This window comes from Cyprinodon variegatus, unplaced genomic scaffold (genome assembly GCF_000732505.1).
Source record: "Cyprinodon variegatus isolate N-32 unplaced genomic scaffold, C_variegatus-1.0 Scaffold29, whole genome shotgun sequence".
Taxonomy (NCBI): domain Eukaryota; kingdom Metazoa; phylum Chordata; class Actinopteri; order Cyprinodontiformes; family Cyprinodontidae; genus Cyprinodon; species Cyprinodon variegatus.
Window position 1 is genome coordinate 1922145 of NW_015150482.1, and position 27720 is coordinate 1949864.

Consider the following 27720-nt stretch of genomic DNA (forward strand, 5'->3'; position numbering starts at 1 on the left):
AAAACTATTTCAAATCGGACCTTCCATTTCAGAAATGATAAAAAAAAAATCGATATCGGTTATCGGCTACATGAGTTTTAAAATATCGGCATATCGGATATCGGCCAAAATCCCAATATCGTGAATCCCTAACTAAAATACAAGAATATTTAAACGCATATTTAACTCTAGTGCCACAGTACAATCATAAAGGGTTAAGAGACTTTTTAAGTGTAAAATATTACACTTATTATGTGCTTAGAATAAAACTGGGATTTTTTTTTTAAATGGTATCAAAGCACAAGCTAGGGACAAAATAAATTGGTGGTCTAGTTTAAGCCTGGACTGAATCTGATTGAGATACAGTTGAATGGCTGTAAATAATCACCCTATTAGACTGAATCAAAATGAAGTGAATAAGAGTTATCACCAAACACATGAATACAGTTTGTACCGCATAAATTAGGACAACCATTTCTAAGGTCAGGGTTTACAGAAACCCTGAAGGTTTAGGGCACAGTTATTTTCTGTTTGGATAAGTTAGTAAATAAAAGCCTAGTTGGTTATGGTTGTGGTTGCTTTATGTAATAACTCTGGTTATCTTTAGCCTAACTTCACAACCTTTTCAATAATTTTACATGTTTAAATGAGACTAAAAAAATGAGGGAGCAACTCTTTATCTCTTTATCAGTTCTTTTCCAAATCCGATCCCCAGCAGACTTACCCATCCTCCCTGGCTGTGGATCCAAGGGTTAAGCTGCTCATCTAGGTAAATGGTCATCCAGTCTGCAATGCGGGACACCAACTCACTCATATTCTTCTGCACGCAGTGCACACACAGAACCCCACCAAAGGCAAACAGCCCCACCACACGGCCCCAGTTGATCCCATCCTTGAACAACTCGTCCAACACGGCCTTAAAGCTGTGGTAGGCCGTGTCAGGGGTGATGTCTAGCTGCATGGAGAGGTCACTGAAACTTTGAGAGAAGAGAAGTTCAAACTCATTTGCTGAGTCCTTCAGAGCGGATTTTACAGCCTCTATGCTTCCATGGGGGGCCCGAGGCTTCCCGGGGGGGCTGGGCCTGCTGTTGAAAAGTGGGCCATTGCTGGAAGCCGAGGCGTCCTTGTCTCCCTCGGTCCGGCCACCAGTGACCTCCGACCTCAGCAGAGAGTTTGGGCAGTTTGTCTGAGACAGTTTGTAGCTTATATAGAACTCTACCAGTTCTCTGTTACTGTATGACATTATTTACACACTAAACCTCCAAAACACTGTCGACCCTAATCAGACGCCATGAGGTTTTCATATCTTCCAGTCTGCCAGAACTCACATTGGAGCTTCTCTGACGTATGCTGCAGCAAGCAACATCAACCTGGAGGAGCAGAGGACAAGGATAAGAGAGATATGTTTATCTAGGACAAATAAGAATGCAAAGCCTTTCTAAATGAAATCACTAAGTTTTAATCATTTTGTCTTCTTATAGCCTGAAAAAAATGTTTTTATTGATACTTTCCAATGGAAAGATTGAAATTTCAACAGGTTTTTGTATTGAACAGGTCATTTAAAGTGCAGATCTATACAGATCTGTCTTGGTAGAAACAAAATGAAATCCGTACATCACAGTTACAACATCACAGCTATCCATTTGGCACTTTATGAAATTACAATTTTTGGATTATAACACAGTGGAATAAAAAAAAGTGCAAAAGTTCAGTGGTACTTTTTCTATGTACTGTAACACCTCTATGCTGCTCGATGTGAGAATACTTTAAATTCCAACAATCCTTCTCGTCTAAATTGTTATTAGTTGGATAATTATCCATGTTCATTGGTGTTTATTTTAGCATTTAATTCAGTAGACATGTGCAGAGCTACATAAAGTGACGGGATCTCCATTTATAGCGATCACAGCTCATAATCGGTGTGTTCACCGCTAATAACACGTCATCATTACTAAATATTAACATAGCTAAGTAGTGCTCTCGGTGGAAACTAGCCAGCTTTGACAGCTTCAACAAGTCACGTAGTTTGAACATAACTGGGTTAGCCTTACATGCTAACAAGCTGCTAATCTACATCCTAGAAACGCTTCCAAAAAAAGAAGAAAAAAATGGTGTAAAGTCAATACGAGGAGATTTTAAAGCTTAGCGTGTCTAGAAGTTATACTTACGAATCCCAAAAAGGTAAGGATCCCAACTAAGAACGGAGATTTAGGGATAAAAGTGGATAGAAGTGCAAACTGAACGTAAACATTTTTGACAGGGGCCCGTTCAGTGACGCTGATGCGCTGTTGGCCAATTGACGTTAAAAGCCCCTCCCCCTTTTGCTTCTACACCAATCCAGTATCGAGACACCCCGGAAGTGCTGTGATCCGTCTCGTAATTTTTCACATCACTCGCACTTTCTCAATCACATGGAAGCACGTTTTCGCCACTTATAAAAAAATAAATAAAATAAATAATCTCATTATTTTGAAAAGGTATCTCATTGAGATACTATCTCATTATATTGCAATAGTAACTTATGAGATACTATCTCAATATGATAGTAACTAACTATGAGATACTATCTGATTATAGTATCTCATGAGTTAGTAATTCAAAATAATGAGATACTATCTCAATATAATGAAAAATATCCCATGAGTTACTATCTCATAATGAGATACTATCACTATTTTTGGGAAAGTATCTCATGAGATAGTAACTCAAAATATATTTAAAATATTTTTAACTGTGGTGGAAACGGGCTTCCATACAATCATATACTTCCCACATTACTGCTTAAAGCAGTTCTAGCGCTCATACTTTCTGAATAAAATTTAAGTGTAGAAAATAGCAGTTAATATTGATTTAATTGCAGAGGAACCTTTATTTCTCCCCACCATAAATATATATTCATGAAAGGAGCTACTTGATGTGCATTCCTTATAAAAATGATTTTATAGCTAAAACATTTTTGTCTAATCTAAATTGTAAACCACTAGAAGAGAAAAAAAGGCAAACAAACCTAAAATATGTTTGACAACATCTATCAAAATTGATGTTGTGAAAATGCAGACTATAATCCCACCAAAGCTTTTTAATAACTTTTTATTCAAACAAGTACATAAACTTTAAATGCATCTTTAATCGTCTAAATCTGGAATAACATGAACAGGATACACTGAAACTAAGACTAAGACAAAAGTAAAATAAAACCATATAAACCTGAAAAATATTTGTATATGCCGTGACAACTAAGGGCAAATTGAAAAGGTCTATAAAACAGAACCGCAATGTTGGTAAAATGACAGTTTGTATATTGAACTGTTTAATATATATATTTATATGTAAATTGACAATTATACAGTGGAGGTTAGGGTAAATGATTTTCTTTTCTGCAGCAAAAGAGTAAAATGTTGAAAACAGATTGTTATGACTCTTAGGAAGCCCTCCAGGTTGTAACCATTTATGGAGCAGTATAATGGGTTTGCAGCCAAGACCCAAAAGCAAATTAACATGGAGTCATTCCATGCTTTTCTTCAGGTCTTCCATAAAGCTCTCCATGGCAGGCTAATTTTGTCATGTTGTTTTTCCTTCTGTTTCGCTCTGTGGGGAATGTGATTCCATGTACTCTTCTTGTACATCAGCTTTTTCATCCTCCAGTATTACCTCTTCTTGGTTGGCTTCAACGTTTTCATCCTCTGACAAAACCTCTTGGTTTTGTTCAGTGTTTGCATCCTCTGACAAGACCTTCTCTTCTTGGTTTGGTTCAACGTTTTCATCCTCTACTGTTACCTTCTCTTCTTGGTTTGGTTCAACGTTTTCATCCTCTACTGTTACCTTCTCTTCTTGGTTTGGTTCAGCGTTTGCATCCTCTAGTGTGACTTTCTCTTCTTGGTTTTGTTCAACGTTTGCATCCTCTGACAAGATGACCTCTTCTTTGTTTGGTTCAAAGTTTTCATCCTCAAGGGTAACCCTCTGTTCTTGGTTTGGTTCTGCTTCATCATCTGACAGGATGGTCTCTTCTTGGATCAGGTCAGCTTCTTTTCCATTTGGACTTTTGCTTTCTTCTCCAATTGGATCAGCCATTCCCACACGTTCATCCCCTTCTGTCAGCTTCTCTCGGCACTGAAATTCTACATGGTCTCCATGGTTTGCTGTAACCGTTTTGTTCTCCTCTTTGTTTGTGTCATCTATCTGAACAGGATTCTCCATTTCTTCTTCATTGTCTGAATCTATTGAAATGATCTCTATGTGCAAACCACTGTGATCCACTATAGGGTTTGGCGGCTGAGGAGACCACTTTGGTTTTGGGTATGGAGCATATGACTTTAAGCCCAAAGATCTAACAGCCGAGGTGCCAACCAACCTCCCTTTATCAAAAATCAAGTAATGTTTCAGCTTGCTTACTGCGTCCATGTCAAGGCCAACTTGAACCGAAACCCTCTTGGTTTCACAACTCGTCAAACACAGCATTTGTTTCATTGTAAAGTGACTAGCGACTTCAGATTTCCACAGCCACAGACTGGCGGCCAGCTTCTCCACTTCTTGGGAAGTTGGGTATGGCCGTCTGTTAAAATATGCAGTCAGGAACTCTTTCCTGGCTTCATGCGTCTTGTGCTCCCAGCCAGAAGGATCCAGAACCAGGCTGTCAAATGTAGTAGCGCTTCCACGAAAAGGACCTGTTCTTTTGCTCATTTTGATTCTCTTGGGATTTGATGGAGACTGTGTTGGCAACTGCCTCTTGAGGATACCAGCACCTGCTGAGTTGAGAGTCAGGGAAGATTTGAAGCCTTGATTTGACTGATTCCTACCAACTGCTCTGCATTGCACAAGGTGCAGTGTGATTGTGGACGCTACCATGTTACTAGTGTACACCCCTAAACAATGAATGCACTTGTATGTCATTTTGTTTTCAACAGGATGGATGGTTTGGATCACTTGATGTCGCTGTCTAAGGTGCATGGCCAAGGCCTCTGAGACAGGACCTTTAAGGATGGAGAAACACAGCGGACAAACAGTCTTCCCAACTTCGCTTGTCTGGAATAATGAAGGGAAATTTCTTGGTTCGCCTTGTTTTTCCATAATTCTAACCGGTGGTACTTTTCCGGGCAGATGAACAGATTGCAGTGCAGGTGCAGATTGATCCTGACCATTGGGCGAATCCTTCATGTTGAAAGGGAGGACAGCCAGCTGAATGTTGGTGGGTTTGCTTTGTTTGATGGTAAGATCAAACGTTAAAGGAGCTGCACCAGTGGGTCCAAAAAACTCATCTGGGTGGGTCTTAGCTGTGTGCTCCATGATCTTTTCCACACTGTGGAAAGCAGAGTGGCACTGGGGGCAGGTTAAGCCGTGGATCAGCATGTGGTTCAGTAATGTGCTGCTGGGCAGATAACGGTTGCAAAGCAAACACTTGCTGGTGAAGTTGTGGATTTTCATGATGTATTTGGCTAATGCCCAAACTTTCTTTGCCTTGTGAGCACACTCAAAATGAGCACTGTACAGGTTTTCTGGAAAGAGCTCATTGCAAACAGTGCATATCTTCCACTTCTGTGTTTGGGCTGTGTTTACACCAGTTTGATTATTTTCAGCTACAGAACCATTGGTACCGACAGTGACACGCTTTGGATTGGCAGGGATGCTGCGCTGACTCTTAAAAGTAGGCTTCAGGTAGCCAATTACAGGCTGTACTGATGGCTCAGGTCTGGGAGCTTTAGCTCTGTTGATGATCAGAGCAGCTTTCTCGTTCATGGTTGGCTGAGGCTTTGACATAACGTTAGCATGTCCGATCATGTTTGTAACCTGCGATCCAATGCGTTCATGGAACTCTACAACATGCTGCACTAAACCCTCATAGCTCCGAGTAGAATATGAACACTGTTTGCAGAAAATGCTATTGCCGTTGACAGAGCAAGCACCGTTTTTCAGTGATGGTGAAACCTTGCCATAATAAGGCAAAACAACATGCTGAAAATGTTCTCTATAAATATGCCTTCTGACCACATTGTAGAGTGCGTCTCGATATTTGCATTTCTTGCAGAAATACATTGGTTTTTCGAGTCTGTTCCCCTGTACGGTACTGTTTCCCAAAACAGAAGCACGTGGATTCCCATGACTCGGCTGGAATGGATTTGAAATGTGGAATATTTTTACATGCGTCTCCAGAGTCCTCCTGTTTGCACTGAACGAACAGTACGGACAGTTGAGCAGAAGCTGGCTGTCCAGGATTTTCCGGTGCACACTGCGGAAGTGGTTTTTGTAGCCAGAGTAGTATTTGGAAGAAAATCGGCACTCTGTGCAGCAAAACTGCTTCGATCGGTACCCCTAAAAGGACATCCAGGGAAAGAAACAGTGGTCTTAGAATATTAGATTTATTCATGAGTACAAGTGGAAAGAGGATGTACCTGTGATTTAGAGTTGGTGGGATCCCATGTGCAGATGTCATAGCTTAGACTATCCTTTACAGTTTGTTCATCTGGGCAGAACTCTTTAAATTCCTGTGGAATCAATGACAAAGATTAAGCTGCGTTCAAACTGAGTGCATAAAACGGTCTAATTTACATGCAAAGTCTATGCAGGACCATGTCAAGAGGTCCGGCTGCACCTTAAAGCATTGGGCGGCTCATCTGAGCGTTTTGGCGTCCGGGCATCCGAGCGTTCAATGCTGGAGTTACAAAAATTGAACTTTTGCACTAGACGCTAGAGTGTCAACCAATAAGAAAAGGACTTTTTGGGGGGAGATAGACACTACATGCGATTATATTTTCTGCAGAGCTGTCTGCATATGTAAAATAAATATTAACGGGTAAAACGCCAAAGGTTTAAAAAAATAAAATAAAATAAATCTCGAAGAATAGATTGTTATGTAGGCTACAAGAAAAAGAGAGCAAGCTCTGACCATTATTGCTGCACTAAAACATTTTCTATGAATTATGGCAAAACAGTTTATAAATACCTAAATTAACAGAAAAAATGTTAAAACAAGCAGATGAAAAATATTTGATTATATATCCCGGTACTTGCAGATTTTACCAAAAACCTTTAAAACTCTTTATATTCACTTCCCACCACTATGAACGGCAGCGGGAAATCCCCCACAAGCAGCCATGGGTGGTATGCTGTAGGCCTGTTGCTCCCAACAGTCACTGCATAATTTAGTGGGATCATAAACATGATGAACTAACTGTACAGAGGGTTGTTTGGCGGTGGATTTTCTTGCTTAAAAAAGTGTCAAAACTATTTTTCCAACTAATAAATAAAGTCAAGCTAATCTCTAGCTTGTAGCTACAGAACAGAGGAGATAAATGCAGCATTAGACTTACATTTTCAATTTTTACCTTGTTCTTTATCCATACATTTATTAAACTGTTAGGGTAATTTCAGTTGGTTTACAAATCAAGGACAGATACAACAGACATTAAATTCACCAGGTATTAAAACCTTTGACAGCGCTAAGTGCCAAGACATGATGGAAATTAGGATTTAATATTAATATCCCCCTCTGTCTGGAATATCAGGGCTTTTTATTTGCGCACAAAGTTCACTTACCGGTATAAATGAAAAACATTACTTTGAACCTACTGTCAATAACATTTCAGTCTCTCTCTTTCAATGCGACAACTGTAGCCAGTAATTATGATAAATCTGTGTCCTGACTTTTGAGGCACCAACTGTGGCCAAAGCTTAGTTGTCCCTGTTCCTATGTACCTCTATTAAGTGTAACTTTTTGGATCTATATTGTATAAAACAGGTATATGACTTAGACTCAGTGTTGAGAAGGTGGATGAAAAGTCCTCCGACTCAATGGCTGCTACACATGAACTTTGTGGCGACTGTGTGTAAGCCAATTATCAAAATGTTATCAAACAGACCTCTAGAGTTTGTAAGAAAAATACATAAAACAACCAATGGTATGAGTAGCTGGAGGAAAGCACATTCAATAACCGAACTTTCTATCTTTTAGCACACCAATAAATGAAAAAAATCATAAAACAACTTAATCACTCACCTCTGCCACCTCCTTGCAAAGCTCAAGCCCTATATCTTCAAGATTTTTCTTAACTTGTTTTCTGGCTTTCCTGATTCTTGTAAGATTATTCACAGGGAGCTGGTACATGGCTGCTGGCAGAAAAGAAAAATAAAATTAAAACTTTAGATATTGTTTGAAGCAGATTTTGTTTTTTTCAAAAATCACAGCCCCTAAATCGCATAGAAAAAAAACTTTTTAAATCAATTTCAAAGATCACTGAACGACAGTCTTTGCACCGGATCGCGCGGTCATTTTATAAAGTATCAGAACACCATACGCAACATCAATGCGTTTTCAGCTTGAGTCGCTGTAAATGCACCTACCTCAGCCTCAATGCATTTTCTCATTAAGTGGACCTTTATATCATGAAATCGGCTACATTAGCTTTGTTACGTTAGCACCTAAGGCCGCTCTTGCTGCATGATGCGAGTTCTAGTCTGGTCGGTTAGCCGGAGTGTTATGTTTATCACAATATTAACAAATAATGCGTTTTACTTACTTGAGGATGTGTCTCTGGTTTAAGTCTAAACTGGTTTACTCATCTACACCAATTGGTGAAAACTAAGTACACTATAGGAGAGTGTATGGACAAAATGACTGGTGATGTTCTCCGTTTTCTGACGCCGGGGGATGCTAATGATTTAGCTTCTCCTCTGCTAACTAGCTAAATGCTAGCTGAATAGTTAACAGTCACGTGTGCTGCGCATTATCAAACACTTTAGAAAACCGAATAAACGTGGTAAAGCACACATTTAAGAAATATAGCACATTGCACTAATGACTTGTAGGTCCCAACTTTCCCTGCGTAGTTTCTTTAACTCCTTGCAGTGCTGTTAGCCTGTTAGCTGCGTTGTGTATTTTAGGAGCTTGATACCAAATCCAAAATGGCTTCTTCTTCCTCTTCTTCTTTTGTGATGTGTAATGGCGGTTGGCACACAATTTAAAAGAGCATTACCGCCACCTACTGGTATGAATTGTGGAACAAAATGATAGTATACTAACTAATTAATGTATCTACTTTATATCAATAATACAATAACCAAATATCCTCTATCTAATATAATTAATATTTGTTATTACCAATATCTTAACATTTTCTGTTCCAAGTGTTTTTATCTTCCCTTCATCTTCAACCTTGTAACAATGTTTTCCCAACTAAATTCTGCCCAAAACTTTTCAGCCCCTCTGGCAATGATTCTGATTTTCTCTGTTTTATGCTTGTCTTGGTCTGTGCAGTTAATGACATACATTCTGAATAAAATTAGTTTCTCTGGTGTCGAAATGAAATTATCTTCTCTTTTTACTTAATTTTGCTTTTGTACCTGATTCTGTGCTTGTTTAATTTCTCTAGTCCTTTGTCTTTGAACTCTCTTCATCGCTTCTGTGTAGCTCATATTTTTTGTTGTTTTAACATGTTTTATTTCCCCTGACTGTTTTCTCTCCTTACATCCTCCATAGTTGACTCTATGCTGGCCTCGACGGTTGCAGCACCTTTCTTCAGCTTCTTCCATGCACTCCCAGATTTTGTGTTCTTCTCCGTATTTTGAACATCTTTGCTTTCCCCTACAAACTGCTGCCATGTTTCTGTAGCGCTGACACCTGTAGCACCTGGGTGGAGGTGGAATGAGCGGCCTGATTGGGAAACTCATGAAACCTATTCAAACTTTCTGGTGGAACTGACTCTGAGAACTATATCAGCAGTGACATGTGTGCAATCCTTTGTATGTTTTTATACAGTCTGTGTATCTTGTTAACATAGCCTCCAATAAAGCTACTATGTAATTTATCTAAATTCTAGTTAATTGGAATTCCTGTTATCACTCATTTCACTGTTTTATTCTCTCCTACGTCTTTTATCTCTATGACCTCTCTTAGTTTTCAACATTCAATGGTTTGATTTTTTGCTCCTCATTATTTTATATTACCAGCAAGTTTCAATCTTTCAACTCCTTCATTAATTCGACATTCCCAATTCTCTTATTTATTCCTCTGGAAACCAAAATGGGGCTCAAATGACTCTGTTTATCTTCAGCACTGAATCTAAATATTATTTTTATTTCTTCTCTGACAACCTTCCTTCGCTAAACCCTTTATACACCTGAACTGCTTTCTTCTAATTGTTATTTATTTCCTCGATTCCACCCTTTTATTTCATCTATCTCTCTATTTCCCATTTGAGACTGTTGTCCATCCTTCCTCATCATCATCTACCTGACTTGCCATATTGTTCCATCCACCATCCAAAAAGGCGGTCAGGAAAGACACATTGTTTTGCTGCTTTTTTAGAAAGAACTTTAGTAAAACAAGAAACAATGCCTTCCCAATTGTGTAGATGCACTACAACGACACAACTAATATAGCTCCCAAAAGAAATTATTCACACAATATTTATAGCATGCAAATTAGATTATACACCCAAGTCTGTATGACTAGAAAACAAACACACCGAAAAAATAAATAAATGAACAGGAAATAAAAAAGAAGAGAATAAAACATACACAGAAAAAAAAAAGATTTAACCAAAATGTAAAAGGGCTAATCTATTTTAGGTGGGAGTTTAGGTTTTTGCCTTTAAACTTTTTGTTCAACCAGGAAAAGACAGAAGTGGTGTTATGATTTAGAGAATAAATTAGATGGCTGTTTGATATAATTTTTTTTTCAAGGTGTAAAATTCTCACAACCTCTCCAAAGATTTTTATTTACAGTTTTACATATCAGAGTTTGCTGTAGTAGCATAAAACAAAAAGTATTACTTTTGTAACATCAACGTTGATTTTCAGTCTTGTTTTTATTCTAGTTGCTCCATAACTTCCAGCACAACAACACGAGGTCCAGTCATCACCAGCCTGGTCACTGTCTTGTAGTCCAGGTAAAGAACACACCTCCCATTCACCTGGCACACAAACTGTCGAATCTACAGAGTGGTTACATTCATTCATCACACTTTTGTCCTTGCATTTAATATAACTGTTTTACAGTTTTATTGTCTATTTTACTTTGACTGTTTTTTTTCACCTTAACTCCAGCAGCTGCAGCAGGGCTTCCAGGGTCCACGGCTTGCACATAACATGGAGCCCTGCCTCTGACGACAATGCCCCATCCTAGAGCATCCCCAATCACCTGCTTTGTGAGACAAAGTACATCTTTGAGGTGAGGGAAATGCAACCTAAAGTTAAAACTGATTTATAGTCTATAAAGAAATATGTAAGTTCCAGAATTGCTTCACTGACGTATGGATGTTTGTTGCGTTTTTGATGCTAGACCATACATGGTCCCACAAACTCACCGTCAGAACTTTTTTGATGAAAGGTGCCCCCGGAGCCAATAACTCTTCACATGTGACATGTCTTTTTAAAACTGCAGAACCAACAACAGCAACAAAAAAATGCTTACATGATCATTAAAACATTCCAAAATATTTCACAGGCTCCTTATTATCAACAAAAGTTCATAAAAACACAACTCACTACAATAATAGATCTATCTATACACATATAGTTAGATACATATGTCTGTGTCTGATTGTACATGTATTTATAAGCCTCTAAAATGTTACATTTGCCATTTTTAATACATCTGAACTTGCCTGATTTAGGATTGCATCTCACAATGGAGTTTGAAGACAGCTGAGCAAGAGTTTGAAATCCACCAGAATGAAGCGGGAGTGTATTCAAGCTGGATCGCCTGCTTCCAGCAATGTGTTTTACCTCTTTGGTTGGCCTCTCTGCAGAAAAATGTGTATAAAGAAGTCAATATTCAAATAACAGTGTATTTTTGCAACAACAACAAAAAAACAAAACTGTTGCAAATCTGATTTTTACCAGAATGAAAGGCATCTGTATGTTCCTGGATTGAGTCTTTGCGTAGAGAGAAAGGACTGTCGAGATTGCTTTCCTCTTGGGTAGATGTCCCATCAATGTCCTGCTCCCTTTCATTTAACAGTTCTGATAGGCGCCGGCGGCGACGGAAATTAATGCAAAACTGATATAGGAGCCCGCTGTCGAAGAAGTCATGCTTCCTTGTCACTAGTGGCAGAAATGAAATGCAACATTAAATAACGTTGGGACGTGTTTTAAGAACAAATGGAATTGTTTGCCAAGGGATATTGAATCTATTTGCTTTTGATTGCAAAAGTCCCTAGTGGCCATTCACCACTGGCAACCACATCTTATCCTTCATTAAAGTGCAAATGAGCTCCGCCTCACCGTGCTGAATGATGCCATGCTCCTGCAATGCCCGGCTTAAGTCCACTCCCTGACGCCTGCTCTCCACCTCTCCGTTCTGGAGGAGCCAGTCAATCAGCTGGTAGCCTGGAAACGAGCGCTGATATGAAACCCCATGCTCCTCCCTCAGCTGCAGGATAGAGTTTTTGTCTGCTATGAGACTAAAAAAAAAAAGTAATTAAAGCTAGTCAGCAGTTGCCTTAAAACATTTTCTAGATATTATTTTCAAAAGACTCTAAGGAAGCTACATTGGACAACACAATTTGAAATAATCCACTCTTATGATCCCTCCATGATAAAGATGAGTAAAAAAGCTTTCAAGTACAATAAATATTTTTTGAATTTGGCATTTAATATTGAATTAAAAATTAGCTACAGATATCTAACACCGCTCCTTGGTGCTGTTGGAACCACCATAATGACCATCCTTGCTGTTTAGGGTGCAAAGATAAAATTGTATCCTCATCTTTCTTGTTTATCCTAGTTCCAGTTGTTTTAAACTTTAGATTTACTTCATTAGCATTTTCACTTGTCTCAAATAGGGGATTCTCAAAATCATCTATATCACACTTATCTGAAAAAATTGCATCATTGATTAAAACTTTTTTGTTACTTTAAAGGAATATCAAGGGGTGCTATAAATTATGGCACCATTTATTGAGGTTTTTCTGATGATTAAATTACACCACAAAGTGAAATGTACCTTCATTAAAGCTGGAATCCTAAAAAAATGTAATAAATACATAAAATCTTACTATTGCAGGAGAAATATAATAATTTCAAAACATATTTTAACACATCATTAAAAATGATGACTTGTGAAGGAGTGCTTTTTTATAAGAAAGAGTCATGATTTTTTTTTTTTTTGTTTTTGGTTTTATTGTTATTGCTGCATAAAATTATTAACTTTGGATGATAACTTCTTTCTTGTATCCAACTCTTTAAAAGTTTGTCTGTTTTCCTTTAAATTGTGCCATAAGTCACAGTATTTGTTTGGCAAAAACGAGCAGATTATGAGGTTTGCACCCATTAAAAGATCTTTTATTCCTCCTTACATATGTCAAACAAATAATTTTGCAACTGACTTTTGTTTAATTTTATTACTTGGATATTTGAAGTTTGAAACAAGATATTTTAACAATCTTTTTTATTCCCTCAAAGGTGCTTAAATTGTGCAAAACAGAAACATACCTCATCATAGTCACCAACTTGGTCACATATTGATGTGGATTAACATCTTATATAGTAAATAAAAAAAAAAACTCAGCCAGTTTGGTTTTGATTGTGTTCGTCGATCTGGAGCAATCACCACACAGAGAATGATCCTGCAATTGTTCAGCATGGTTAAGATTAGGACAGTAGAAAGGCTATTAAATCCTCTCCACTCCCAGGTTGTCTTGAGTCAACACCTGCCTTTGAGAGTGAAGAGACATGAGATTTTACTGACTGCAGAATCTCATTTTGAGAATTATCCAGTGAGGGAGATTCCTCCTAAATCATCCTAATGTTTATAACTGACAGAGAGTCTGTAAGCTCAAATCACAGAAGCATTTTTCACAAATATGGCACAATTTAAGAAAAAGAGCCCATATATTTTTTAAGGAAAATTTTTCAACACAAATGTTCTCACTTTTGTTTTTTTCTTGAATATTAAATTGGTGCTTAAGAAACACCTTTGCAAAAAAGCACCCAACTTTCAATTGAAATAACCTTATCCTAATTGCATCATTCAAAAGCATGTTGTCTTTTCACCTCTTATTTCTAAAATGTCAGAAAATTCCTAAGTGGACAATTGGTAAACCCGTCACCTCTTTCTGAACCAGTATTGTAATTTAAAAAGGGTACATTAAAAAATCAAATATTTCCCATCACTCCATAATACAGAAAAAACTGTTCTAAAAAGAGCACGAATTCTGCATTTGCCATCTTTAATGTTAGAATATTAATTTGTGTGTGTTGCCAGTTTATTGTTAACATGCTAACAATTAAAATTACAAATTAGGGACAGTCCACTTGAGAGACTCACCCTCTGGTTTAGAGAGGAACTGCTTGTTTTTAGGTAGAAAATCACATTTACATAGGAACAACCAATCACTTGGTGGGGGGGCACAGGGTGTGTCTGTGTTTCCACCCCTGGATATTTGACATTTTCTCTAAAGTATTGTAGTGTCTTTAATGGAAGCTCCACTCAGCTCTCACACACAAACAAACTACTGTTTAGTCTAAAGGTTTTTTTTTTTCAAACATAGTTCATACTTTTCATATAGCCGTTGACCTCGCATGAAGATTTTCACCTCTGTGTTGAAGGGAAATGTGCCGTCATCCTTCCGAAAACGATATAGCAGTTTGGCATCTTTGAATTCAGGCCTCTTATCGCAGACTAAAAGGAGAGAGAAGCACTCTTTTTATAATGTACAATGATACCTACTGTTTTCACACCATCTGTACATTTACTTGCCCACACTTATCCATTTTACAAGGTCTACTTTGCACCTTGGACCTGTTTTTGTTTCAGAACTGCCTTCCTTTTTGACCTATTTATTATCCTGCATGGAGTAATAGCCCAGACAGCTCCCAGACTTGAATCTTATGTAGAATTTGTGGAAGGAGCTAAAGATTAGGGTGATGGGAAGGAGGCCCTCCCAAGCTCAAAAAGTTTATCACCAGGGATAAATGATCATGATACCAGTGTAAAAAAAAAAAAAAAAAAGGTCAGCAACTGAAATTGACCTAATTGCTGAGATAACACTAAAATCTTTCTGCTGTTTATTGAAAATTACACACACAATTTTCCACATAACTCTTAGTATAATCCATTTTCCATCATGTTTTATCCCTGCTGGGGTTGCGAGGGGTGCTGGTGCCTATCTCCAGCTGTCTATGTGTGAGAGGCGGGGTACACCAGTCAGTCCATCGCAGGGCATTGATTTTAATCCAGTAAGTATTAATATCTAAGTATTAAATATCTCTGAGTTATAATTGAGTCACCTTGATTTTAAAAAGAATATCAAGAACATGACCAAAAACATTAGGTATAACTAGCTAACTTTAGACATATTAGACTTTGTCTTTTGTTTGCCTTCCCTTATATCTTCCCACCTGTTCTTCTGTATCACCAATATGGACAGGCTGTTCAAACCACAATGAGACCCTTAGAGTCAATATACAAGCAAGCATTGAAAGTCCTTTTTAGAAAGCTATTTCCCTACCACCTTTGCAGAATTTTGGAAAATGCAACTTTGATAACTTAGATAATTTTAGGCTTTTCTCAAACCTTTGTTGCGATTTAGAAGATTTTAAAGGGCCTGGCTCCAGCCTACTTATTGGACTTTGTTATTGTTCTTTAGGCTTGATAATACTCTAATAGCTTCTCCACATGACTGTATCTTTTCCTTTCGCTCCTCGACATTTGGTCAGTCTGCACTCACAGCGCAGTGGAACAGGCTTCCTCTTAATATTAAAATCTCTGCATGAGCTACTACTTAAAAGCTGTCAATACTGTAATTATTTTTTTTCTGCCCATCGCACTGGCTTTTGTCTATGTATGAATGATTTTCGAATGAACGAATATTGCAAGATGAGTGAGGGGTGATGGGTGAGTGTCATATTAAACTCCTTTTTTACGTTTTCCATTTTAATTTGTTTAATATGGCACGGATTTAATATGAATTGTGGCAAAAGGGACTGCAGATGCAAATTCGCCATTGGCTAACTTAGGTACAATGCATCAAATGTTAACATTTATGTTTTAATTGTACATGGTCCCTTTTTAAATAAATGAAAATAAAAAGATACACCAGGGGGGTGCAACCTGCACTCTGGAGCCAAAAGTGTCTCTTTGGCTCCTAATTGTGGCTTAAGATGATAAAATCAACGAAAGATTTCAAATATAGCATAATAACATACGCTGGTATTGTAAGCTTTAACAGCTTTTTCAAAGCATTTCTGTTTTGAAATTTCCAAACAGAGCGACAATAAAAGAACCAATATGTTTTTAGATTTTTTTTTTTTGTCATTATCTTGGAAACTATGTTCTTTATTTAAATATTTTATATTTCCTGTCAAAATTGTAAAGAACAAAATCAGCGCATTTTATTTTTTTCCTCATTTCAAACCTTAAAATCACAAATAAAAACGACAGATTCTCTATACCAGATATTTAATTAATCTGTTTTTTTTTATTATTTTTTTATCAAAATCTCTTGTACAATTTACACCTATAATTCACTTTTATTTGACTGGACCTAAGCTAAAATGGCTCTTTGGATTACATAGTTTGCAGACTCCTGCATAAGAAGCACAGTCATGTCTTCTGCTTCTGTAGCTCGTCTGATTTAAATTTCCCCGTTACGGATTCAGAGATGTATTCTGTAACTGTCTCAAACCACTCAGCTCAATCTCCTCTAAACTCTGATATTAACAGTGAGCATTGATCTATGCATCTGCAAATTAATGGTATAATTTCATCCTTTGAAGCCAAATCCAGGAGATGAGTGTTTGGTTACGATCAAAGTGAGATATTAAGCTCAACCCATGTGTCAAAAACAAGCATATTTAACATTCACTTAAATCTCATCTAACCAGTTCTGAGGCCCTGCTTAAACACCAGGAGGTCATCTGTGGAAAATCCAGATACCCAGAAGTTGCTAAACAAGCAGTCCAATAGTATAGAATGGCCATTACATGGAACCCTCTCACCATGATGAACAATGTCGTGGTCCATGAGGTGTTGCATGAGACTGACAGCAGTCACTCGATCCAAAGCCTCCTTGTGGCTCACCAGCCAATCTATTAGCTCCTGCGCCACAAAGCAGTTGGGGTAAGTTCGCAGGTGGTACCGTCGATCCTTGATCAGCTTTCCATCATGAAGTCTCAACCTTTAAGTCATGCTTGGGTTAGTGATGGGCTCTGAAATGCATCTTAACCTACATCCCCTCCCATCCTCATTACCTGAGCTGCTCTCCTGCAATCATGACTTCAGTCTTATGTTGCCTTGCAATGGTTTTTCTTCTAATGCTGTTTGTTCGCTCCATGCTTGCTATCCCTGGACTGAGCAGTAAATGAAACTCACCTCTTATTTAGACTTGCCTGTTTACAAAATAGTTGGAGAAATGGAGCATTGCCTGAAGGACTAGATGTTTTGTATACAGCAAGGCAGAAAGGGAAAGACATGTTAAGGTGTAAAACTATATCCTCTAAGGTTTTACTTTATTTAAACTCAGTTTATCACATTTTCTCTCCGTTATAGTTTAAGATTTAAAATTATTCATATTTCCAGTTAAAAAAAAGAATCGAAATAAAGTCCAACAGTATTTAAGTAATCGTAATTGTATCTATCCTATAGCATTATTATCATTATGCTTGAATCACTTTTTTCTCTTAAGCATGGTCTAACACAGAAATGAATTAGAAAATAAACTTTTCTAATGGATATTGTTTTAATTTGCTAGAAGAAATGCTGGTATACCTTGTTCAATTGGTAATGGGTGAGTTTGAACAAGCAACATTTTAAAGGTCATCTTGTGGATGTCTGGCAACCAAAAAAACCTGAAAAACAACATGGCAGCAGCAGCAATGATTGGTACTGGATGATTCAATCGTTTGCTAAATGTTATAAAGTAGTCAGAAAATAGTCTTTGAAAAATGTAAGTGTGTGTATTCCCTCTCTGAGTTCATCCTTCAGACTCCATCTTCCATAAAGCAGCAACCTAATGAAGGGAGCTGTGAGTTATTCCTTCTAGAAGTCTGCAGATACAGATAAGGTAAAGCCTTTTGGTGCCAACATGATGATGATGCACTAATATACAGAGGCAGGCGAAAGGCTTTATGTCCCATATGTTTGTATTCCACCCTGCAGATACGAATAGTTTGATGTGCATTTCTCCCTGTCATTTTAACTTTGACCTCTGAGCTTACTACTTATTCTCAGATAATAGCCCTGGACTTTGACTGGGCCACTCTTACATGTACAGACACATTCAGCAGATGAAAATGTGTGTTCCGATAAGGCTTGTTTTTATCCAATTAAAAGTAACACTTAAATATAACACATTTTAGCAGGTGTTCAAATTTTAATGTTGACATTTCTGTATTAAAGGTTTTTTATTGGTCTTGTTTAATTTAATGTTAGCTGGTGGAAAAGTCATTGTAATTAAAAGAAACTAAAAAAAGATCAATATATGTGAAATTACCCTATATGAGGGATTTTTAATAATCATTGTCGTGTGCCACCGTCCTGCAACTTTTAGATGTATCCCTGCTTCAACACAGCAGAATCAAGGATCCAGCCTAGAAGGTAATTCATACTGAATTTTAAGTTGTCCTGAAGCAGAAAGGCTTCAGAAAGCTGCAGGAAAGTGTCATGATCTGCCCTTATAGCTGACCTTAATTGTTTACTTCATTCACCTGCCTAACACTGCCCGGTTCCTAATCATTCCTCATCTTAGCCTGTGTCTGTTTCTTTATATTCCGCTCAGCCCAGCTATTGGGGCCAGATCATTGTTTGATGTCTGGATGTTTGTTTCATTAGTTTTAGGTATTCCTTGGTTCATGTTCCTGTCCCTGGAGGCCAGTGGTTAGAGAGGTTTTGGTGTTTGTCTCCTGATCTTGTCCTGACTACCAAGTGGAGAGCAGTTTAAAGTTCTGCAGATTTTCTGGTACCTTGTCTTGTCTCTGTCCCTCAACTGCTGAGCCTGCCTATCTGAATCTGTGTGTGTTGGTCTGAGCTTGCTGCTTGACTCATAGAATTCTGAACCTGCCTTCATGCTCTGTGGATTCCTGGAATCCTGAATCGGTCTGTTCCTGTGTGGATAAGAACCCCCTGACCGGGCTGCAGACTCCTGGATTCCAGAGCTGTTTCTGTCTGAACTGTTTCCCTGACCTGGATCAAATCCCTGCCTGTTCTCTGATGTTGCTGCTTCGAGGACACTCTGGGCTGCTCTGCACCATAGCTTATTTGGCATGTCCATCGGCTGGATCCTGCCTGCCTGAACTGTTGAACCAGGTAAGTGACTCACACGGATAATCATCTCCAGTCAGATTATCGTGTCACTTACCTGTGTTTCTCCCTCCAGAGTGTCTGTAATGAAGAGAAGCAATCCTTCCCTAATGAAATGCTGTCTTTAATGGACTTGTTGGTTTAGGTTTGGGTCATATCTTGGTAGTTTTGGTAGTAAAAGCACTTTATTTTCTAATTAAATACATTTTAAAGGTAGTTGTTTGCATTTTAATCATAGTACAATTATGAGGGAACAATTATTTTATTTACTTCACAACTTTCCAACACTGTTTATATTCCACCTAAAATCCCAATAAATCACTCTGAACGTTTGTTTCTAATGTGACAAAACGTGAGAAGAAGGAAGAATAAATTTGGAATGGAAAGTTCCTATATCCACATTTTTGGTGGGTTTATTGTTTTTATTAGTCAACATTTATCAGTTAGACTCTTATAGTCCTATCTTCCCCATACAGTAACTCATATAATATCCCTGGTCTGCTGGCACCAATCCTGGGATGTGTCCCTGAGAAAAACTTGCTCAGTCACACTGTCTCCTCTTTTCCTAAATTCCCAGAAAATCAAACTGGGTAAACAACGCCTGACCATTCTTTTGCAGCAAATTCTATTGGTTTTGGCTTGAGTCTGTAGGTTTTGTCAGTGAGACCTCTCTTTGTTAGCAAGCATTGAATGAGGGGGTCACACTCTGTAACCCTTTGAGATCCTGTGTAAAATACCCGTTGACAGTAATGTGTGTCACAAAGAAAGTTTTTGGTTTCTTTTCGGGACTGCTAAGAATTTCATGTGTGGTACTTTACTAAGGCATTCATAAGGTGATCAGGTCAAATGAGACCAAACTGAACTTTCTGGCCAACATGCAAAAAATCTGTGTAGCTGAGAAAAAATGCTCCAACATCACCCTGAACCTGGTGTGTTGCTGGCAGGATCTTCAGCGGGAGTAAAAGTCAAAATATGCCACCAGAACAGCAATGGAATAGTTTAGAGTGTGTGTTTAAATTATCCAATTAAAGTCCAGATCAGAAATAAATTTGGTATTTGTGGCTAAATAAGAACCTGAGCTTGAATTATCTTGCAAAGAATAATAGGCAAATAAGTCTGCCTTTACGTATGTTGATAATTCATAGCTTTATCTTTGTCTTACTTAACCTCAGAGAAGGTTTAAACCATGTCTTCTTTATCCTTTCAGATCACTATGTGCTGCTTCGTCTCATAAAATCTTAATGAATCACATTAAAGTTTTAAGGTCTTAACAGTGAAAAATCTGACAAAAGCTCTAAAATATATATATTTTTAAAAACTGCTTATGGATAGCAAGGAAAATGCTGCAATATTCCTCTTTTTATTTTAGGGTTTTAAAAATCAAGCTGTATAAAAACTAAAAAGGTAATAACTGCAAATCTTCAACCATTGTGAGAATTTGAAAATAAGGCACATTTGCAGTAGAGAATATTCTATTCATATAGTCTGTATTTTGTTCAGTAGAGTGTTTTTATTTCATTTCATAAACTAACAAACCAGGTTTTTCATTGCAACATAGTTACATTCAGCGTGTCTCAGTTTTAAGGTGTCGAAGTTTGTTCCTGCAATGTGAACCTTTGCCCACTAGGTGGCAGTATGCACAAAAGCACATATCAATAACAGCACAAATCGTTGTAGTTTTAAATGACCTGACTTGCTGCCCCTTTTATTTCTTTCAGTTAAAACATTATTTGCGTTAAATAAATGGCAAAACTAATGCAAAAAATGCGACACTTCAATTAATTAATTAATTATATTAATTGATTTTATTTTATATTTTAGGGGTTAATTGTTTGGAAAGGATTAGGGGTGCAAATAAAATTGTGTAGACCAATTTTAGTCAAGAGCAAATTGATAGGCCTTTTTTTTTCTTTTTTTTTTTTTTGGTTTACTAAACATACTTAGATGCATATTGTTTTTAATAAAAAGATTTAACGTTGGAGTTTATGAAGGGAGAAGGAGGGGAGGAGGGGGGAGACACAGAATAGCTTTTATGCAAATGAGCCTGTTCAGTATGTTTTCATTGGAGAGCAGAGCGGAGGTGTAGTCTGGAAGGCGTGACTTCATGCCAGTCCAGAGTATGAAGAAAGTGCGCTCCTCCTAAACATGCAGAGGTGCGTCCAGTGTTTATGAGGAAAGACAACTCTGAGATTTTGGTTCCTTCGCCCTCTGAGAGAGCAGCGCAGTGAAGACCTTCCGCTCTGTGCAGGTCCAGAAGGTGGGGAAGAGATTTTTCTTTTTTTTTTTTTCTCCCCTAAATCGGTGGCCTTTTTTTTAATTCATCCTGAGCCTAATTTAAAGTTTTGGGGTACTTTCCTTTTTTTTTCTTTTGCAACTGAGTAGTTGTCTTGTGACTGTATGAACTGGACATCTGGAGCCCTGTGACCAGGCCAGCTTGTCCCTTTGCGTCCTCACTTGGGGCTGCACAAACTCCCCATGGATTTCGCCACCGACTTTGACTTTATGAAGTTTGGCGTGAAGAAAGAGACCATGCAGAACCTGGAGCGCTCCTTCATCGGGCCGTGCGGCCAGCTGCAGAGACCGGACTCGGTCTCCTCCACCCCGGGCAGCACACCTTGCAACTCGGTCCCCTCATCGCCAAACGTCAACCCCAACGACCAGAGAAACAACCCCGGGAGTGACCAATTCTGGATACCCAACAACAACGGGGGATACCCTCATCAGATGTACCCTCAAGCTTTTGGCCTGACACCGGAGGACGCCATGGAGGCCCTAATAGGGGCCACGACGCAGCAGGGCCACCCGTCTGCGCCCCACGGCCACCACCCACAGTCCTACCAGCCTGAATACGAAGGCTACGGGCACCTGAACGACCCGGTCCAGCACTACCAGGGCCTCTCGGGTCACCCCGACATGCAGGGCATCAGCAGCAGCCACTGCCAAGACCCCTATCTGAAAGACGAAATGGGGAGCGAGTCCCCCGAGTCGCCCGAGGCCCAGTCGGTTCTTGGCGCGCACCACCAACTCCAGCAGCCGCAACACAGCCGCCACGACAGGCGATCCAATGTGGAGACGCACTTCTCAGACGAGCAGCTGGTGTCCATGTCTGTCAGGGAGCTGAACCGGCTCCTCAGGGGCCTGAGCAAGGAGGAGGTGATGCGTCTGAAGCAGAAGCGCCGAACCCTGAAGAACAGGGGATACGCGCAGTCGTGCCGCTTCAAGCGCGTCCAGCAGAAGCACATCCTGGAGCACGAAAAGACGAGCCTGGTGACCCAGGTGGAGCAGCTGAAGCACGAACTGAACAGGCTGGTCCGGGAGAGGGACGCATACAAACTTAAATGCGAGAAACTGTCCGGTGCCAACTGCTACCACGAAACTGGGTCCACCAGTGACAACCCTTCCTCGCCAGAGTATTTAATGTGAGTTAGTGCTTCTTCCACGGAGCCATTTAAATCACCCCCTGCATCAAAGCAATGACTGAAATGATAAAAAAAACAATAAAACAACCAAAAAGATGCAACGAGAAAGGGGGAAATGCAGTGATGCATGCATGCTGGCCATGTATGAGATGTTTTTATTTTATACTGCCCTAGCTTATCTTTATTTCGTCTAAAGGAAATACTTGAAATCAGATTTGCTTTTATCAGCATCCATGTAATCATTTAGTTCATTTTTATTGAGGTGATTTAAAATTTTCTGCAATTTTTGTCTTGCTCAAATCATAGTTTGTGTTTATGCTTCTTCAAAAAAAGAAATTACGTTTCGAAGTCATATCCTTTGTGAACTGGATTCTGCAGGACAGTACCAGCCTTTCTTCAGAAGATATACAAAATATACATATATATTGTTTTTCATCAAATATCTTGTTTTTTTTGTCATTTATTTGGATCAATAAACCTAATCTGACAGTTTAAAATGGAGTCCCATCTGCTGACAAGTTATTCCTCATGCAGTTAGCCATCACGATCGTGTTCATTTCCACATTTCTACATGCACATTCTTCATTTCTGTTATTTTGTCTAATTAGTTTGTACTAGAAATAAGGTCTGACTTGATAATATGGTGTCCCTAACCTTGATGTCAATTTGTATAAAACTAAAAAGGGTGCATTGAAGAAGATACCTTTAATCTATGCATTAATGTTGGGAGTTTCTGTGTTTCTAAAACAACTTTAAAAATAAAAAGTTTGGCACAACCTTAATGATACTAATGTTTACAACATCACTAAGACTAAAAAGCCAGCTTCATTTCTATACCTGCTGTATAAACAATAATGTGATGACGGAGTACAGCATGCACGTAAATGTGAGAAGGAAACAGATGTGTGCAGGCGCACACGTAGCTTCCTCAACATTTTCTTCATTATTCTTAAACTGAAACTCACCTACTTGTGTTTTCAGTGTTTTATAACTAAGCTAAAGTGTTCAGAGGATTGCCAGTGCTTTAGTTTCTTTAGCATAGAATGGTCATTCCCTGACCTTTGGCCTCCGTGGAGTGCTGCTTCCTGTGGGACCCCCAGCCTGTGAAAGCGCAGCGGGGTATCTGGCAGGAGCCTGTTGGGCACAGATAAAATGGAGTGGAAATCAGGCTTCCCCTCTGCTCTCTTCCTCAGACAAACACATCACCTCTGCATTCATTAACAGAGGAAGAGAGAAACAACCAGCACAGCCCACTGCACAGCCCTCCTCCAACCTGCTATGGAGGAATTTTCTCACTTGATATGTTATTTGTTGGCTTTCCTTTTTTTTTCTTTTTCTTTTTGTTTCAAATGTATGTGTGAAAACTTCACAGCGAAGTTCCGGACTGCTAATCTTCCCCAGTTCAACACTACAATAATATTTGGATGACCGTTATAGTTCCAAGGCCAGGGTGATAATGCTTGATAAGTGGTCACATTGTAAAAGGGAGTTTATAACCTCCGCTCTGAGAATCTTAGAGAGTGTTTTTCTGTCACAGTAGACTTTGTAACTTCTCTCCCCCTTCGAGCGAGAGCAGAACTGGGGCAGATGGTATAGTTAACAGGACCTCGCTCCAACATGGAGACCAGGTCCTGTTTCCATGCGTGACCCTCTCCGGCAGCGCTGACCTCGCCTCTCCTTTCAGGGGAAAGTGGTTCTGAAGTTGCAGCACAGGTGCAGAAATACTTTCCTTCTGAAAAAAACACAGGCCTGATCCCTTTAAGTCTGCCTGCTGCTCTGTTGAGGGTGTGACGTAGGAGGAAATGTTCTTTTCTTTATCTTAATGTGACTAGTAGAGGTTCATAAATCTGTATCTGTCCTATCAAATGATAGTCATCTGCTGCCTCTCTTTTAAGTGTACTTAGAACCTGTAAAACTACTCAAGTAGCTGTTTTTTTAAAAGGGCATAAATTGAATTATCGACGATTATGAATTAATTTGACTATATCACATAATGATTTATAAATCCGGATCAATTAATTTTGAAATCTAACACAGATAGCTTTCCATGCACTTAGAAGAAAAAAGAAATGAATCCAGATTTCATGTCTGCACGCAGAGAAATATTTCCAAAAACATATAAACACTCGTCTTTCAGCTTTTCTGCAAAAAGTCAGGGATTTTGGTCAATCCCTGTGGTTTTTTTCATCCGAACATGGTGTTTCCTCACGCTCCTGCGGACTCACATGCATCACATGGGGCTTTCTAAGGAACAGTGGAATAATACTGTAGAAGTGTTGGTGAGGAGAGCGGTTTTGTGGCGCTGTGTGACAGTTTGCCATTGTAGAAACGATTAGCCAGCTCTTTTCCCTCGCATGTGATAGGCTGGCGGGCCCTGATGTGGGAGCCTCACTCTCTCCCCCCTCCTCCTCCCTCGTTGCCACCAACACCCCGAGCCCTCAGCGCCTGAGGCTGGATACTGAGTCAGCAGGAAGGATAGGTGTCTGTACGGCTGTGGCATCTAAACAAGAGAAAGGCAACCAGAGAGCAGGAAAAATGCTCCAGAATAAACATCCGTTTATAGAAGAATGAGATCAAGAGAGAGAGAAAAGAAGCATTTACCTTCTACATACCCCTTCGACCTTTCCATATATTGTGACTTGAAAATCACTAACTTCATAGTATTTAGCTAGAATACACTGTGACAGGCCAATAAAAAAAAGAGTGCAAGATTTTGAAGTGGAATTTAATGGGATTTGAATTTAAAACCGTTTCATAAATAAAAAGAGTCATTACTTTTCCCCCGCCATTTCCCGCTGGCGTAGGTTTCTATCAGCTTTACACCCCATAGAGAATCACCCTTTTGCCATTTTGTTTAAGGGTTAACCTAAACCAGATTCAGTGAAGAGTATTTCAGAACATCGATTTTCAAGTCTCTCCACAGAATATCCTCCAGGTTTAGATCCAGAGTTAGACTAGGCTATTTTAACACGTGTATTTACTTTGATCTAAAGCTATGGATGTATGTTTAGGGTTTTAATCCTACTGGAAGATTCCCTGCCTCAGTCCCAGGTTTTAATCCAGAACGGTCTTATATTTAGCTGAATTAATGTTCTAATTAACTGAAACCAGCTGATGGAGGAAAAACCTCCTCTCTGTGTGATGCTGTTACCACCGTACACCGTGGTGTTTCCACCACGGTGTACGGTGTTGTGTGTACAATTACACACAGCTCTTGGATGTAGGCAACAAAGTGTGATGTTGGTCTTATCTGACCAGGGCCCTTCTATGTGGCAAACTTTAGACACGAGTTACTATGTTTCTCTTTTAGACATTCACCAGTAAAGACAAGATTTAGTTATAGTCAGTTTTCCAAACTGAGCATAGCTGAGTTAGTGCTCCTCCAGTAGTTTTTGTGAGATTTACAGTTGCAGATAGACGGAATGTGCTAAGCTTTTTCTTATATCCTGATTCTGCTTTAAAATTCTCTGTCTCTGCACTGCAAAAACATTTTGCAAATGAGTAAAACGTCTTAAAATAAGTGTATTCACCCTTAATTTAAGTAGGAAAATAAGATGATCTGCCAGTTGAATGAGCATTTTTAGCCTTAATATAAGATAATTAGATATGATGCACTTGAAATAAGAGACTGCAATTGTTTTTTCTTATTCCATTGGCAGTGTGCTTCACTTACCTGCTCAATTTAAGAAAAAAAATCACCTTATTTAAAGAAATAGTTACTAACTTAGATTAACATTTTTTGCAGTGTGTGAGCTCTCTGCTGTGCTCCTCAGGCACCCTGAGACGTTTAGTTGGTTTATGGCCATTAAAGAACACCTGGATATAAACTGAGATTAAATCACACAGAGGAGGATTCCAGCTAATAATTAGGTAAATCCCGAGGTTGGCTGTTTGCTTATTTGAAGTATTGAAAGTATACACTTTTAAGTGAAACATTTAGAACCTGTATACTTTATTTTATTATTTTTTACAATAATATATTAGATTGTGATAGTGTGGTGAGTAAAACTCCCAGTTAAATTAGGTTTAAAGGCACAAGTTCAAGTTCGAGGGGAATCGTTTTTACACAACTGTGCAAAAATCTAAAAGGCAGTAATCTATTGTTTTTATATTCCCATTTAAACCTAACCGTTTTTACAATATTATTTATTCATTAGTCTCTGCTTAGTCTGATTAAAATGCTTAATTCAAATGAGGCGAGGGTGGTGGCAGCCTGTCAGCTGACTGATGGAGGTCTGCGGAGGCCTGGCTGTGTCTCAGACAGCGAACGCAGACAGAGGAATGCTGCAGATACTCACCATTGTGTGGGGAGAGGCAGAGGAATGCAGGCTGCCAGTGCTACGTACACTAACACCAATGAATACAGCCAGAGGCCACAGGCAATGAGGGAAGGCCGGGCTTAAAAAGACCCCACAGTCAACAACCACTCACCACCTCCATCTTGGATATCATATGCATCTCCCCTAAACGGTGTTGGTTTGAACCTGCTCCACTGTTTAAACATTGAGGGTCTTTTAAAGGAGTAGCTGGGCTGAATGTTAGAGATTAGACTTATTTGATGAACTCAGTAGCTATTCTCTTGGTCCAAACAAGCACTTTTGATCAGCACACTCTGCACTCGCAGTAATGATAGTCACTGACCCCTTCTGTGGGTTAAAGTCAACTGGCCAGACATTTGACCCTCAGCTGCAAACCGTTTCCAGCTTCAGCCTGTTCTTCCATCGCTGTTTTGCAACAGTAAGACTCTCACACCCTCTGCGGCGGCCTAAAAGTGCGCTTTCACGTGAAGTGCAGAGCAGAGATTGGGATGGAGGACAGGATGGAGGAGTGAGGCTTCCTCTTTCACTTCCTATATGCGGGTCCAGTCAAGTGACTCTTTGTGAGAGTGTTAGGTTGGGATGTCGCAGGAAAACGCAGCTTCGATCACTGTGGTTTCCGCTCAGGATGTCCAGTCCTTTCTGCTCACAGTTGTGACACTGTGAATCATGCAGCCATCACACACGCATACAGACGTCTCCATGGACATGGCTCACACACACAGACTCAGGCATGCCTTTGCAATCCCACACTTTCATGTGTGTGCAACTTCTT

At 39.1% G+C, this 27720-nt stretch overlaps 4 protein-coding genes across 8 annotated transcripts in view; 1 reads left to right on the forward strand and 3 right to left on the reverse strand.

Annotated features, from left to right (window-relative positions):
- The window catches only part of LOC107099974 (bcl-2-like protein 1), a 4443-nt gene extending 2160 nt beyond the window's left edge, over window positions 1-2283 (reverse strand). The window contains exons 1-2 of the mRNA XM_015398318.1: window positions 2148-2283; window positions 704-1349 (exon numbers count right to left, since the gene is read on the reverse strand). Coding sequence (XP_015253804.1) covers window positions 704-1222 — 519 coding nt within the window. The 5' untranslated portion in view covers window positions 1223-1349; window positions 2148-2283. The remainder of the gene's footprint in view (window positions 1-703; window positions 1350-2147) is intronic.
- Window positions 2284-3012: 729 nt separating this feature from the next.
- LOC107100358 (activity-dependent neuroprotector homeobox protein-like) lies at window positions 3013-8879 on the reverse strand. 2 transcript variants are annotated; one of them, XM_015398824.1, is made up of 4 exons: window positions 8490-8879; window positions 7970-8079; window positions 6366-6458; window positions 3013-6285 (listed from the first exon to the last, which is right to left on the reverse strand). In XM_015398824.1, the coding sequence occupies exons 2-4, from the start codon at window positions 8075-8077 to the stop codon at window positions 3541-3543; spliced, it is 2946 nt and encodes a 981-aa protein (XP_015254310.1). In that variant the 5' UTR covers window positions 8078-8079; window positions 8490-8879; the 3' UTR covers window positions 3013-3540. The 2 variants fall into 2 exon arrangements, with proteins under 2 accessions (XP_015254310.1, XP_015254302.1); XM_015398816.1 differs by having other exon boundaries at window positions 7970-8082.
- Window positions 8880-10470: 1591 nt separating this feature from the next.
- LOC107100187 (DEP domain-containing mTOR-interacting protein-like) lies at window positions 10471-17265 on the reverse strand. Of its 4 annotated transcripts, none has more exons than XM_015398591.1 (9): window positions 17164-17265; window positions 16897-17090; window positions 14470-14593; window positions 12196-12374; window positions 11812-12015; window positions 11577-11714; window positions 11277-11347; window positions 11006-11113; window positions 10471-10904 (listed from the first exon to the last, which is right to left on the reverse strand). In XM_015398591.1, the coding sequence occupies exons 1-9, from the start codon at window positions 17244-17246 to the stop codon at window positions 10779-10781; spliced, it is 1227 nt and encodes a 408-aa protein (XP_015254077.1). In that variant the 5' UTR covers window positions 17247-17265; the 3' UTR covers window positions 10471-10778. The 4 variants fall into 4 exon arrangements, with proteins under 4 accessions (XP_015254077.1, XP_015254085.1, XP_015254093.1 ...); XM_015398599.1 differs by having other exon boundaries at window positions 10473-10904; window positions 11006-11110; XM_015398607.1 differs by having other exon boundaries at window positions 10476-10904; window positions 16912-17090.
- A 4108-nt stretch (window positions 17266-21373) lies between these two features.
- LOC107100020 (transcription factor MafB-like) lies at window positions 21374-22705 on the forward strand. Its single transcript, XM_015398361.1, has one exon. The coding sequence runs from the start codon at window positions 21686-21688 to the stop codon at window positions 22631-22633; it is 948 nt and encodes a 315-aa protein (XP_015253847.1). The 5' UTR covers window positions 21374-21685; the 3' UTR covers window positions 22634-22705.
- Window positions 22706-27720: the final 5015 nt, after the last annotated feature.

Bases quoted from the DNA above. Each gene is read 5' to 3' on its own strand.
- LOC107100358 (XM_015398824.1), bottom strand. From the start codon at position 8,077: ATGTACCAGCTCCCTGTGAATAATCTTACAAGAATCAGGAAAGCCAGA. The intron at 6,459-7,969 runs GTGAGTGATTAA...TTGATTCCACAG, and splicing joins TTTGCAAGGAGGTGGCAGAG to GAATTTAAAGAGTTCTGCCC. The intron at 6,286-6,365 runs GTACATCCTCTT...ATGTCCTTTTAG, and splicing joins CCACCAACTCTAAATCACAG to GGGTACCGATCGAAGCAGTT.
- LOC107100187 (XM_015398591.1), bottom strand. From the start codon at position 17,246: ATGGAGCGAACAAACAGCATTAGAAGAAAAACCATTGCAAGGCAACAT. The intron at 11,114-11,276 runs GTGAGTTTGTGG...TGTCTCACAAAG, and splicing joins TCATCAAAAAAGTTCTGACG to CAGGTGATTGGGGATGCTCT. The intron at 10,905-11,005 runs GTGAAAAAAAAC...ACCACTCTGTAG, and splicing joins CTGCAGCTGCTGGAGTTAAG to ATTCGACAGTTTGTGTGCCA.
- LOC107100020 (XM_015398361.1), top strand. From the start codon at position 21,686: ATGGATTTCGCCACCGACTTTGACTTTATGAAGTTTGGCGTGAAGAAA.